General features: G+C 44.8%; 1 protein-coding gene across 1 annotated transcript in view; it reads right to left on the bottom strand.

Annotated features, from left to right (window-relative positions):
- ACOXL (acyl-CoA oxidase like) overlaps positions 1-14,783 on the bottom strand; it is a 391,620-nt gene that overhangs the window by 198,152 nt on the left and 178,685 nt on the right. Inside the window, exons 10-11 of the mRNA XM_027774989.1 lie at positions 9,072-9,188; positions 487-640 (exon numbers count right to left, since the gene is read on the bottom strand). Of these exons, the coding sequence (XP_027630790.1) occupies positions 487-640; positions 9,072-9,188 (271 nt within the window). The remainder of the gene's footprint in view (positions 1-486; positions 641-9,071; positions 9,189-14,783) is intronic.

Raw genomic sequence — 14,783 nt, 5'->3', positions numbered from 1 at the left:
TTTTTGAGAGGTTTTTGCTATAGGGCACATGCGCTCACCAGACAGACAGAGACAGAGAGACAGAAAGCAAGAAATCACTCCCAGGGTGGATGGCCATGCTGCAATCCTTTCTCCTCCACTCTCCTCTCAGGATCTTGGGCATGCATGCACACATGCCTGGCGTGAGTTTTAGACACTGGGTCCGGGACTCGAACCACAGTCGACTACATGTGAGTCCAGCGACACAGCCATTATGCTAACTGCTAGTCCCCCAGCCAAGCATTTGACGATGCTGGTCTACATCAGTCCTTGCAGGCTCGAATGCAGGGACACACTAAGACTATAAGGCCAAGTGTGTACCAGAGCCTGGGGCGGTCTGGATCTCCGTCTGACTCCAAAGCATGTTCTGCCTGCCACCCAGTGCCCCCCACATGTGCTGTGCCATTGGAACCCCTGCAGATCTGGGCCTCGTGGGGACCCCCTGGTCCTGCCAGGCTTGGGGCTCACCATGCCCCCGGTGCACTCGCGGCAGTCCTGCAGACAGCTGATGTTCTCCCAGGTGCTGTAGGCCTTCAGTCCTGCCACCAGAGCCTGCAGCGAGCGGCTGCTCATGAGCCCCTTTCCCTGGAAGATGTCCTCATCCAGGAGGGCCCCGGCATACCTGCGAGACAAAGCAGAGGCGTGCAATGAACACAGCTGTGCACCTGGCATTTGTGTGAAAGAGCAAGCCAAGGAATGACAGAGGCGGGAGACACCTGGTCCTAGGCAGGCCACGAGACTATGCTCTTCCTCAGTCACTCCCAAAGACTATGTGTGCCTTTCAAAACCACCGCCTGGTGTCATGACCATATGGGCGACTGTGCGTCCCACCATGCCATCCTTTCCTTGGAAGTCTCTCCTTTGCTGTCTGCCAAGTTAGCTTTTTGGAGAGGGATCAGTATTAAACTTGGCAGCATGGTGGTTACTGGCACCCTCGCAGGCCTCAGTGCTCGCTCGGCATGGGTCTGGCCCCGTGTTCCAACACTACGTGGGCACTGTGCTTAACTGTCCCTCTTCTGTCTACACACACAAGACCCTATTCCAAAGTATTTTTCTTCTACCCTCTACACACTTGTATATGTCAGGGTTTTTGTTTTAGCGGGTTTTTTGTTGTTGTTGTTGTGTTGTTGTTTTTTTGGTTTTGTTTTGTTTTTTCGCTATAGAACATGTGTGTTTGCTGGAGATGGACAGAGAGACAGAGATAGGGAAAGTGAGAAATAACCCCCAAGGCAGCTAGCCACACCACAATCCCTTCTCATCCACTCTCCTCCTGGGATTTTGAGCATGCATGCTCATGCGCCCAGAGTGATTTTTAAGCCACTGGGTCTGGGACTTGAATTGTCAAACTGGCCATGTGGGATCCAGCCGCCTTAACCTCCATGCCACTTGCTGGCCCATGCATCATCTTTTTATTTCACTGGCACTAAAGATTCTGAAATGAGCTGTTTGACAGGTAGCATAACAGCCCCCAAAGACGTGCACGTCTCAATCTCTGGTCCCCGTGAAAATGTTATTTCGCATGGCAAAAAGGACTTCACAGATGTGATTAAATCCGAGATCTTGAAATGGGGAGACCATCCTGGAGTATGAAGTTGAGCCAGAGGGCACCCCAAAGGTCCTGACAAGTGAGGAAGGGGACAGGGAAAGGAAGATTGCCTCTTACAGAGCAGATAGCATGATGGCACCTGAGAAAGACCCAGCCAGCGTTAGATGGGAGGGGCCATGAGCCAAGAAATGAGGCAGCCTCTAGATGCTAGGCAAGGCAAGGACACAGGTTCTCCCTGAATGACAATTGATGGGATGGGAGGGAACAGGAAGTCTGAGGCGTCCAGCGGTAGTGGTAATGAGGCCAGCTAACATTTATTGAGCTTTTAGTACACCTCAGACACAACCTTGGCATGTCAAATATTTAGTCTTTAATCCTTCCAACAGCCCTCTAAATCAGGTATGATTACTATTGTCATTTACAGACAGGGAAACTGAGGTGCTGAATGTCAACAGCTTTCCTCAAAGCCACACAATTAGCAAGTGGTGCTGTTTGCAAGGCCTGCGGGCTGCCCAAGTACGGCTGTGTCTCAGGCAGGACTGGCCCGAGATGTGGACATGGCGGCTGAGAAGAGGACCAGGGATGGGCAACAAGCACTCTCTCTTTAAGGGGTGTTTCAGGAAACAAGTTCAGGGAAGAGGTGACCAGTCACACAGGCAGGAACCGAGAGGGCACTGGTGGTGGTGTAGCCAGCGTGTCTGGGAATTACTGGCAAGCAAGGCTGCCACTCAGTGGCGGGGGGGGGGCCTGGGGGGCCGGGAGCGGTCCTTGGGTGCCACAGGCCCCACAGAAGGAGGTTAAGAAGCTGACCCAGCACCGGCCGTCGTGGCCAAGACAGCAGAACAGGAATCCTAGCGCTCAGGTGCCACCCAGGCAGGGCTGACCGCTCTGCTGGCTGCAGACTCCTCAAGACCTGGAGAGGCTTGGATGCACAGGCGGGGCAGAGAAGGAAGGAGGGGCTGCAGCAGCACTGGGAAGGTGGGCAAGGGGGTGTCCTGGGCCCCTGTCCTTAGGGCTCCCATGGAGCAGGCCCTGCCCTTGCCAAGTCTGTTCTCTTGGTTGAAGAAAAGAGAGTGTGAATGGGGGTCCAATGGAGAGGGTGGGCTCTCTTAGGACCAGCAAGTCCTCCCTGTCTCCTGCCCTGGGGAGACACAAGAGGACAGAGGGGAAAAGGCCTTCCTTTGAACCAGGTCTGCTGGCTGGCTTGGCAAAGCCCAGACAGGCATCATGGTGGCCAACAACAGCGAGTGTCCAGGGTCATGTTGGCAAGTAGGGCTGCCAGATTCAACAAACAGAAGCAGAGGACGCCAGGCTAAATTTGAATGGCAGGTAAATATTACATAATTTTTAGTTTAAGTGCACTTACATAGACTGAAACTTTCTGCATCAGTTTTCTGCCATTCAAATTGAACAGGACATCTGTATCTTAACCGGCAATCCTATGAGCAAAGTATCACACATTTGCTGAATATAAAATCCCATGTGTGCTGAAAGAAGCTGGCCCACCTCACCCCATTACCTGCCTTTCACTGTGAAGTGAAACCCGGCTTCTCATGATCTGTCACATGAGATGTCACCCTGGCTGGAGGCCTGCTTTTCCTGCTCATCAAACTCTAGACCTATGCACATAAAGGTCGGGACTGCAGATGAGCATGAGGACCAAACACACTGAATAAATGTCTAACTCGTCCCACCTCCAGTAAGCCAGGCCCTGGAACTCGAAGCCAGTTGACTGGCAGCACATGTCCTTGGGAAACTGGGAGGTGGAGCCTATAACCAAGGCTAGAGAATTTTAGTGGGGAGAAAGAAGAAGGAAAAGCGAAAGGTGTGTGTGGTGTAAGTGAAGTTGCCTAAAATGTTGTCATGTTACAGCTAATTTACTAAGTTGTTTCCCCACAAGTTGGAGGGGCCATAGGGGCGTTAAGCTAGAAAAAAACAAGAGAGCCAGAATATGTCACAAAAGATGCAAACTTTTACGTGGGCTTGTTTTTGTTGTTGTTGTTAAAGAATTATTGATTTAATTTTATTTCTTATTATAATTTTTAAAAATTTGCTACAGGGCATATGTGCTCACTAGAAAGAGACAGAGAGAGAGAGAAAGTGAGAGAGCTAGCTGCCAGGGCCAGGACTCAAACTGTGGTCAGCCACGTGTGAGTCCAAAGCTTAGCCACAATACCACCTGCTGGCCCTGCCTAGGCCTGTTTTAAGACACAGATCCTTGCCAGTTCTGATACAACAGCAGTGATACAAAGCTCTGTGACGCTGAGGCCGCATGGGAAGGCCCACAGTGCTTGTCCCAAGATCTCTCTGAACACGCTAGACATGCCCGTGTCTGTGATCCAGGATGGCCAGGCCTGGGGTGAACCATGGCATGAAGACCCTGGTGAAGAGGGCTCTCTCGCTCTCTGTCTCTCACGGAAAGTATAAATAAAAAATAAGCTTTTCAAACGCAGACAACCTCTTCCCCCAACTCAGGCACTGTCTTCCTGGGAATCCATAGGACTGGATTTTCAGTGGGTTGAGCACCTGCTGAGATGGGAGAGAGAGAAAGGAAGAAATGGGAAGGAGAGTAGAGCTGCGATGGGGACAGTGGGCTACCCTGGAGACGGAGGTGCACAAAGGTGAAAGGCAAGAAAATCTGAGGGTTTAGGCGGCAGAAAGGTCACCAGCTTGGTGAAGGCAGAAGTCTGACCTGCCTTCTGCAACACCATGTGGGCACATGATAAGGGCTCTGAAATTTTTGTTTAAATTAATTTTTCTTAATCACTCCACCTTGTTTCTCTCCTTGAAATCTAATGCTAGAAGTGTGACCTCTCTCTACTTCTTTGATATTGGTCTTTGGCGAACATGAACATTTTCATCAACATAACATAAAATTCTTTTTTAGATTTATTTTTATTTATTTATTATTTTTTTTTTTTGCTATAGGGCATATGGGCTCACTGATGAAACAGAAAGAGACAGAGAAACAGAAAATGAGAAATCACCTCTCCCCTCCACCCCGCCCCGGGGGAGATGGCCATGCCACAATCCCTTCTCCTTCATTCTCCTCTCAGGAATTTGGGCATACACACACATGCACCCAGTGTGAATTTTAACCTATCAGGGTTGGGACTTGAACTGCTGTTGGCTATGTGGGAGTCCAATGATACAACCATTATATTATCTGCTGGTCCCAATTATAAAATTCTTAAATCAAGTCAAAAAACAAAAAGAGCTGAAGTAAAAGGAGACATGATGATCCATATAACACTTTTGCTGTAAATATATATAAACATGTATATATATTTATAAATGTGGAATATGTAACAAAACTTTGGGGAACCAGCAGTTAGCATAATGGCTATGTCGCTGGACTCCCACGTAGTCAACCGTGGTTCGCTTCCCGGACCAGGTGGCTTAAATGTGTATGATAATTTCATACTCTGCTCTGTTCTGCTTGTGAAATGTTCAGGTCTTGCTAGGAAGCTGTGGTTCCGAACTCTGGTTGCACATTAAAAGCATTTACAAAGCTTAAATATACACAGTCTGGATTTCTGATCAATACCCTAGACCAGTCAAACTAAAATAAATGGGAATAGGTGCAAATAATTTGTTTTGTTTTGTGTTAAAGAACACCAGATGGTTTTAATGTGCATTCAGGTTGAAAACTCCTGAAAGTCAATCTATGTGTCAAGAAGTGATCTGGCTCAGTTAAAGTAGGGCTGGAACATTAAGTCTGAAAGGGATACGGGAAGAGGGCAGCTACATACCAAGCTAACAACCTCACATGGGTCATTTGATTAAGTTAAAAAGTATCTCAGGACACCAAAGACTTTAACTCTCTTAACAGCATCAAGAAAAAAAAAGAAACAGATAGAAGAAAAATCACATTTTCCTGTAGAGATACCAAAGAGCAAAAGCTGAGTAGGAAGCTTAGAGGAGCTGAATTCCAGTTTGGGGTAGACTGGACACTGCACGAGAAAGGAGCATAAGCTAGCTCGGTGGTGTAGCAGAAATGTGCTGCTCAAGAAAAGCTGGATCCCACATGGGGACCAGGGTTCTAGTCCCCCACTGAGTCCACCTGAAACATGCTGGGCACACACATGAGTGCCAAGGATCTGCGGGCTAGAGGACTAGAGGAAGAGGACGGTGGCATGACCAGACTTTGCGGAAGGGGCTTCTCTCTGCCTCTGTCTTCTCTCTCTCTCTCTCTCTTTTCCTCCCTCCCTCCCTCACATGTACACCATGTACATGCACATGCTCTATCGCAAAGAGAGAAGAGAAAAAAAAACAAAAACAGAGAACTTGAAGATAGATGCATGGACATTATCCAAATCAAAACATATTCAAAAAGAAAGAAAAAGCACAGAATTCCAGTGACATGTGGGACAATGCAAACCAGTTTAACATCTGTATAATTAGAGATCATAAGAAAAGAAGGAGAAGGGGTAAAAAAAAAATTTTAATAAATAATGGCCAAAATATTTACAAATGTGATGAAAAACTTCAACCCACAGATCCCAGAGGCCCAACAAATTCCAAACAGCATAAACAAACAAAAATCGCACCTAGGCCAGCATAATCAAAACTTTGAAAACCAAAGAAAAAAGATCTTAAAAACAGCTAGGATAGGAGAGGAGAAATTCTCCTATGGGGGGAGAACGATGCCTGTTTTCACTTGAGAACCAAAGAATCAAAAAGGCAATGGAGCAACATCTTTAAAGTGCTCGAGGGGAAAAAAAAAAACATTATTAAGCCAAAATTCTGTATCAACTGGAAATGTCTTCCAAAACAAATTAATAAAAATGTAGGGATTCATTGCCAGAAGATCTATTCTACAAGAGATGTTAAAAGTTTTTCAGGCTGAATAAATATGATATCAGTTAAAAACTTGGATCCATACAAAAAAAATTAACTGTGTTGGAAATGGAATAATTAGAGATAAAATAAAATTTGATATTTTTTATTTTAATTGCTTTAAAATATAACTATGTAAAAGAAAAATATTAGCAATACATTATGTGTTCATAGCACACGTAAAAGTAAATTATATGACAAAAATAAACATGAAGGCTGGGAGGGAGGAATTGAGAATATACTGTTCAAGGTTCTTACACTGCGTGGGAAGGAGTAAATATTTGAAAGTAGCCTCTGATCCATTAAATATGTATCTTATAAATTCTGGATTGACAATTAAAATATACTTTTAAAAAATATAAACAACAAGTCAATTAAACTGATAAAATCATAAACACATACTTCTAATAGCCCATGAGTCAAATCATTCAAAAATAAAATAGAAAAAATATTCAACTTATCACAATATGACATATCAAAAAACTGCTAATGCAATTTTAGAGAATATATATCATTAAATTTTTATTTTAAAAAGAAAGGTTTAAGATCGATAATGTAGACTTCTATGTTCAGAAACTAAAAGAACCCGAAAATATAGAAGTGAGAAAATGGTAAACATAAGAACTAAAATAAATAATACATAAAATGGACACAATCTTAAGGAAAACATTCAAGGCAAGAGTAGGTTCTTTGAAGAGATGATTAATTAAATTGATCAACTCTGAGCAAAATTGGCTAAGAAAAAAAAGGGAAGTCAAAAATTATATCAGGATTAAAAGGAGAGACATCACCACAGATCCAGTAGGCATTAATATTACAATAAGACAATATTGTTAACAACTTAAATTTTACTAATGAGTGAAAAAGGACAAACAGATGAACAAAAATACAGATTAACAAAAACACAGATGAACAAAACTGACAAGAGAAATTGGCAAGCAAATGATTCTTATATTAGAGAAATTTAATAGAGTAATTTAAAATCTTCCCCCCAAAATACACGTCAAATCAATACTATCAAGCTTTTAAGGAAGAAATAACAGCAGTTTTAAACAAACTCTTCAAAGAAAATAGAGAACAGATTAATTTCTTATTCATTTTATGAGGATTGCATAACACTGATGCCAAAATCTTATGAGGATATTTCAAGAAAAATTACATATGGAGGAACAAGCAGTTAGTGTAATGGCTATGTCGCTGGACTCCCATGTAGTCGACCACGGTTCACGTCCTGGACCCAGTGGCTTAAAACTCACGCCGGGCGCATGTGCGTGCATGCCCAAGATCCCGAGAGGAGAATGGAGAAGGAATTGCGGCGTGGCCATCCCTCCTGGGGGGTGATTTCTCGCTTTCTGCCTCTCTGTCTCTCTCTGTCTGTCTGGCGAGCACATGCGCCATATAGTGAAAAACCTCTCCAAAAAAAAATTACGTATCGATATTTCTCATGAACAAAAATGTAAAATCCTTGTCAAAACATTAGCAAATTGAACCCAGTAACATTTTTAAAATTTCATCTAGTATGAGCAATAACTTCAAATAATGCAAATTCGGTTTAACACTTGAAAAGTAATCAATGTAACTCACTTCCTAACAAACTGCTGAAAAAAAATCATATAATTATCTAAATAGAAAGAAAAGTAAATATATATAGTCAAAGCTCAGTATCCATGATAAAAATGTTTAGTCAGCACAACCTCTGTGGTGCACCAGTAATGGTGTTCTGCAAGGCTGTAAGCCAAATCAACCATGGTTCAAATCCTCAGGTCAGCCTGAAAGCATGCTGGGCTCATGTATACCCAGAATATAAGTCATGGTGTGTTTCTCTCTCTCTTTCTCAGTCTCTTATACATGCACGTGCACTCTTGTCGTTTAAAAAATTGTTCAGCTAACTATGAGTAGGAGGGAAATTCCTCAATCTAATAAAGGATATTTAAACAAAAAATTGTGGTGAACATTTATACTTATTTATGAGATACTGGACACTTTTCCCCTAAAGTCAAGAATAAGATAGAGATGTCTACCTTCACCATTGCTACTCAGCATTAGAGTGGAGGTTTTAGCTAGCTCAATAGGGCAAGAAAATGAAATCAAAAGGCATAAATGTTCCCAAGGAAGTAGTAAGACTCTTTTTATTCATTTATGACATATTGTGCATATAGAAAATCCTAAAGAATCTACAAAGAAACTATTAGATCTAATGCCTGTATTTAGTCAGAACATAGGATACAAGGTCCATAGACAAAAATCAACAATTATACGATATAATATCAACAAACAACAAGAAGTTAAATTAAAAAACAATTCAATTTGAATAAACTTAGTAAAAATGTATAAGATCTCTACGCTATAAATGATAAGACATTGTTAAGAAAAATTGAAAACAAAGAGGTACAACATCCTCCTGAATTTGAAAGCCCCAACAGTGTGCGAACTGCTTTATAAATTCAATGCAATCATAAATGAAGCTAAGTATGCTTTTATTGGTTAAAAGAAAAAAAACTGATGAACAGACTCAAAACTGTTTATGAAAAAGCAAAGAACCTAGAAAAGCCAAGACAATTTTGAAAAAAAAAAGATCTCAGAGGACTTACACAACCTGACTGAATAATTGACTGATGTAACTTTATCGCAGTCACCTTGGGAGAGCAAACCCTGAGAGCCATCTCACCTGCTGGCGAAGGTCAGTGCCAAGGCCGTGGCCAGGTGAGGCATCAGCCGAAGGGTCTGTGTTTGGTGCTCAATGATCTTCACCTCTTCTTTGGCTTTGGGCCCAAATTGCCTCCGGCTAGAGAGAACCAACAGACGTTTTACCAAAACCCAGTAGGCAACTTCACTTCCAGAGTTAAAAGCACCAACTAGCCATTTGCCTTTAAAATACTCAGAATGCAGAAACTGAATTGCTTAAAATGTTATTAAGACAATAAAATATCCAGTTTCTTAGAAAAACTCAACAGAAGGTGCTTTAGCTCTTCTAGAAATTAACCTTCCCACAGTAGAATATTTTTAAAGCAAGATATCCATCTAATACACAGCATAATTTTCACTCCTTTTACATGACATTTTATGGTTCCAAACGCCCTGTGATCATTAATTATTCAGCTGTACTAAGTTTGTGGCATAATTAATAGGACAGAAGTTATGCCCTAGAATGTATTTCAAAGGACATTCTGAACAAGGAGGGAGATACCGACCCAGGTGCTCCTGTCAGAGTCACAGGTGGGTCGTTACTTTCAACCACATAAATCCCCTCAATTCTGTAAGGAAAAGGTGTTTGCTGTGTGCTGCCTTAAATTCCTGTCCCGGTGGGCAGTGGTTGCATGCACTCTGAAGCAGTTGTGTCAGTGGACTCAAGGCTTTCCACAGAGCAATTTCTAAAGTGGTCTGGAATGATTCCCGAATCCCTCCCCCCCAGTAATGCCCATGGACAAATAGTCCAAAATCTTTTTGAGTCCCAGACTGCAAAAAGCCCAGCCTGGTCCCTCTCTGCCCCACGCAGGGTGATACTTTACAATCCCAGGTTGGGTGGCAACCTATTTTTGAACATCTCTGAGTTCAATCGTGATTTCTGAAAGAACAATATTCACACACACACACACACACACGTACACACACATACATGTGTGTGTGCATGCTACACAGTGCTACATTATCAAATCGGCAGGGCAAACCTGTTCTTCAACAAGCAGTTGGGGTAGGATATACATCAATCACTCAGAGCAAAGGAAAATAGAAATTAAAAAAAATTTTATTTGGGGGCTGGCAGGTGGCGTAGTGGTTGAGGGCCTGGACTCCCACATGGCTGACCGCGGTTTAAGTCCCAGACCTGGTGGCCTGCTTTTTCACTTTCCCTCTCTCTCTCTCTCTGTCCCTCTTTAGTCAAACTAAAATAAATAAATAAATAAAGTTAAATAAAATAACTCTTTTAAAAATTGATATTTGATGATGACTTTATAAATATAATTTTTGTACTTTAACATTATCTTTATTTGTAGAAAAGTAGGGCACCATAATCTTTTCAGTATGTAAGGAGTCAGGAATTCATCTGGCCCTGTGGCATGGGTGGGACACGCCGAACAAGTACTTGTTGAAGGACAGGTTTGCCCTGCCGATTTGATAATGTAGCACTGTGTAGCATGCACACACACGTGTATGTGCATGCATACATGTGTGTATGCATGTATGTGTATGTGCGTGTGTGTGTGTGTGAATATTGTTCGAACAAGCACAGACAGGGAAAGTTACTGGCAGGTACTGTGACACAGGCTGGTTTCCTAAGAGTACAGACTCACCCCCAGCACAGTTCAGCCACTCCACATACAGTCTTCCAAGGAGCACTGCCCCACCCTGCCCGGCATCCACGCCATTGCTCCATCCCAGCATCCACCCAACCCCAGCAGGGTGTGGCTCCAAACAAGAGGCCCAGCAGTCTGTGGGAGACCTCTCAGCTTTAGAGCATCACTGTGAAACTGAAGACAAATCACAGACCCAATGATGGTGTCATCACAACATTACGTCATGTCGTCCTATAAAATGCACGTGTTGAAGCTTAACCTCTAATTTGACAATTTGGATAAAAGGCTTGTAGGAGGTAATTAAGGTTAAATGAGATCGTAAGTGTAAGGCCCTGACCTGGCATGATCAGTGGCCTAACTATAAAAAGAGGAAGAGAAAGAGCCTCTCTCTCTCTCTCTCTTCCATTCTCCCTTTTTTTCTCTCCCTCTGGCTTTCTTTTCCTCTCCTCTCCCCCTCCTTCCATTCAGCAAGGAAAGGTCACTTGAGGACACACCAAGAAAGTGGCAATCTACAAGCCAGGAAGAGATCCCTCACCAGACACCAAATCTTCAAGCCCCTTTTTAGACTTCCAGCCTCTGGAACTATAAGAAATGGCTACTTCCTGGTCTGTGGCATTTTGTTAAAGCAGCCCAAACTGACTAATACAGTCATTTTACAAATCTTATCAAAAGGTTGAGTCCCAGCCACTGAGCTCCCAGCCCGAGAGACAGAGAAGATCCAAATGAGGCGGTAGGTGAGTTTAGTGAGAGCCTTGGGTAAAGCCCTGCCCTCCCACGCTCCTGCAAATCATAAAGATTTCACTATGTGCTGTTAGAACATCACTGGGGACACTGTATGCATACAGCAACAGCAGAATAAGTAATTTATGGGGTTTTTTTATTTTTTTTTTAGTTTTGTCAGAGGTTGCATGTACTCACCAAAGAGAGAGAGAGAGAGAGAGTGCATGGGCAACGATCACGCTGCAATCCTTTCTCCTCCATTTCTCCCTTTCTTTCAGGATTTCTGGCATGCACGCACACACACCTGGCATGTTTTTCAAGCTGCCAGGTCCAGGACTCAAGCCACATGGTCAGACATGTGCGGTCCAGCTGCCGTAACCACCACACTGTGGGCTGCTCCAGTAAAATAAATGATTGATTACCGTACCTTTTGGGTTTCGTTTTGCGGAAAAATAATTACAACAGCACAATTTTAAACAGTGTTCTACCCCATTTTCTGGTTTCGTGTGTGAGGTCTTTGTCTTGGCCCAAGACTCAGCGGATACTCTGTATTTCCTGAATAGGTGAAATAATGAATGATTTTCACAAATGAGGAAATGCAGAAGCATGGCAGAGGGGTCCACTCGGAACCTCAGGGAAGGTCTTTGGCTATCAGATGTGACCTCTGTCCTGTCGTGCCTCAGTTTCCCAATGTAGGTGTACCATGTCTCATTTCTTCTTTGACCTCACAATTCAGTTGAAGTGATGGGCGCAGAGAGGAAGCGGGCTACCAAGGATCTCTGTGTGTGTTGATAGAAAATTTAGCTAATCCACTCCTGAACATTGGGGGATTTCACAAAAATCAGGAGATTTCACAAGGATCTGAATTTCCAGATTTTCTTGAAAATCAAGAAAATGGGGCAACTCTGGATCCCGTTCCTGTCATGTGACCTACTGGATCTCAGAGGCTGGTGGCACCTTCATTCAGGGCATAGCCGACCCAGCAGCTACCCCATCCCATCCCCACCCCAGAGCCCTTCCCACCCACTGACATGGCCTGGAAAGCACTGAGTTTCCAACCCTTGACACTGTGGGCTTCGTATTTGTGTTCTGTTTTGTTTTGTTCTGTCCAGTATAAGTTTACATCAGCATCCTACCTTGTTAATTATTTTCTCTATGATATACAACCACATGCAGGCATTCCACGTGAGTCTACAATTTTATTACAACTCCTCGGGAGCTCTGGTCAGCTCTCGCGGAATAAAATCCAAATGCCTGAGCTTGGCATTCAAACACTCCCTTTGGTCTTAGGTGAACATTGCAACCGTGTTCCCGCCCAGCCCCTTCGGACGTCCTTCCCATCCTGGGTCTCTGATCCAAGAAGGGCTCTCTGGTTATAGGGGACCTCTCCCCTAACTGCCAGTGTTTAAATGGACTCAGCTCTGATAGAGAGTGAGTGCAAGCCCACATACGAGAGTGAGAGAAGGAGAGAGAGGAGCGCCCTTGGCCAGATCTCATCGCACCGCAATCCCCGTTCCCAGCCCTCCAGCTCACACCTGGACATACTCCGGGAGTATTTTCAGGTTGACACGGGTGTCTGAATCCACAGTCATTCATCGGGCATCCAGTTTTTTGTTTCGTTTTGTTTTGGAGAGGTTTTTTTTTTTTTGCTATAGGGCATGTGTGCTCGCCAGACAGACAGAAAGCAGGAAATCACCCCCCCCCCCGGGGGGATGGCCACGCCACAATCCCTTCTCCTCCATTCTCCTCTCGGGATCTTGGGCACGCACGCACACGCGCCCGGCGTGAGTTTAAGCCACCGGGTCCAGGACTCGAACCGCGGCCAACCACGTGGGAGTCCAGCGACATAGCCATTACACTAACTGCTGGTCCCCTGGCGTCCAGTTTTTCAGGGCAGGGTGTTACCGCTATACCACAGTGGCTGGGCCTGGACTTGGTTTCTGTGGCTCAGCAAATGCCCCCATCCCACATGAAGACTTTTCTGATTACCTCTGCCCTTGGCATGCCCTTCACACACCAAATGGAGCCAAGCCAATCAAAGCAGGAAGCCCCTTCTCCTCAGAATGGCCTGAGCAGTTGTCTGCTCCCCGTCTTATGCAGCCCAGCAGGCTAGAGTGCACACAACTGCATAAGTGCACCATATGTTTTCAACGCTTCAACCTATGGGGGCCTTGCTGAACCCAGAGAAAAGGCTACTTTCAGGCTGGCTGATTCCTAAAGAAAGAACTCCCCTTGGAATATGTTTTGTGAATGCAAACAAATCAGTCTGAGGGCCTGCACCCCCTAGTTCCTCTTTTACCTAGACCTTCCACTCTGGGTCATGAGCCTCTCCCTTAATCTCCCCTGGGCCAGGTACCAGCCAACTCAGGACAGCCCCTTATACCCCAGAACCCACCAAAAAGATGAAATGGGCCAATCCTAACCCTGCTTAACTGCCTACCTGCTTCACCCATGCCTTCCCGTGGAAACCACCATAAAGGCTCTTGCTCCCATTTCCCCTTGCTCCCTCTGCCATCTGAGGAGCCCTTGTGCTTCCATGCATGTGCATGACCCTGCAGGGCAGGGTGTGTCCCCTCCTCAAGGACCTGTGAGTAACAAGCTCTTAATATCTTTCCTATGGCTGCGGTCTCCTGATCTATTGGCATTACCATACCTGGATAGTAATCAAATCTACAATACCTTTTTAAAATTTTTGCCAGAGGGTACATGTGCCCACCAGAGAGAGACAGAGACAGGGAGACAGAGAAAGCATCCCATAAGGCATGGTCATGCAATCCAATCCCTTCTCTATCTCTCCCTCCTCTCATAATTTTGGGCACACACACACACACACACACACACACACACACACACACACTTGGTGTGTTTTTCAAGCCACCAGGTCTGGAACTCAAATCGTGCAGCCAGTCATGTGGGATCCAGCTACTTTAACCACCGCACTACAGCCAGCCCCAAGCCTATGTTTTAAACAGCACCTGTCACTGAGCTCCCAGTTCACTGAGGGCAGGCTGTGGCACATGTTCAGGAAAGACAGGAGGAGGACAGACTGAGTGGCCTACCTCCCAGCAGCTCCGTATCCAGCCCTCCACCCACCCCCCTCCACTTCCCCTTGTATGCTTGCTCGCTACCCGGTGTCTGACTAAACAAAAGCAACAACAAGCAAACAAACAAGAAAAAGACGTGCGTGCAGGGTGGGAGCCACAGGGCAATTAGCACAGGGATGGAAGAAGGAAATACGAGGAAGGAACCAACCTCCCCTTATGCCCACAGCCCACGCCGTCTCTGATCTTTGTTATTGATGTTGTTGTCCTTGTTCTAAGGACCACCACTGTAAACAAACGGGTGGGCAGAGGGCAGGGAGCGCCCAA

This window comes from Tupaia chinensis, unplaced genomic scaffold, assembly GCF_000334495.1.
Source record: "Tupaia chinensis unplaced genomic scaffold, TupChi_1.0 Scaffold000511_1, whole genome shotgun sequence".
In the NCBI taxonomy this organism is placed as follows: domain Eukaryota; kingdom Metazoa; phylum Chordata; class Mammalia; order Scandentia; family Tupaiidae; genus Tupaia; species Tupaia belangeri.
The sequence above is the reverse complement of the archived record's forward strand: the minus strand, read 5'-3'. Positions and strand labels throughout refer to the sequence as shown.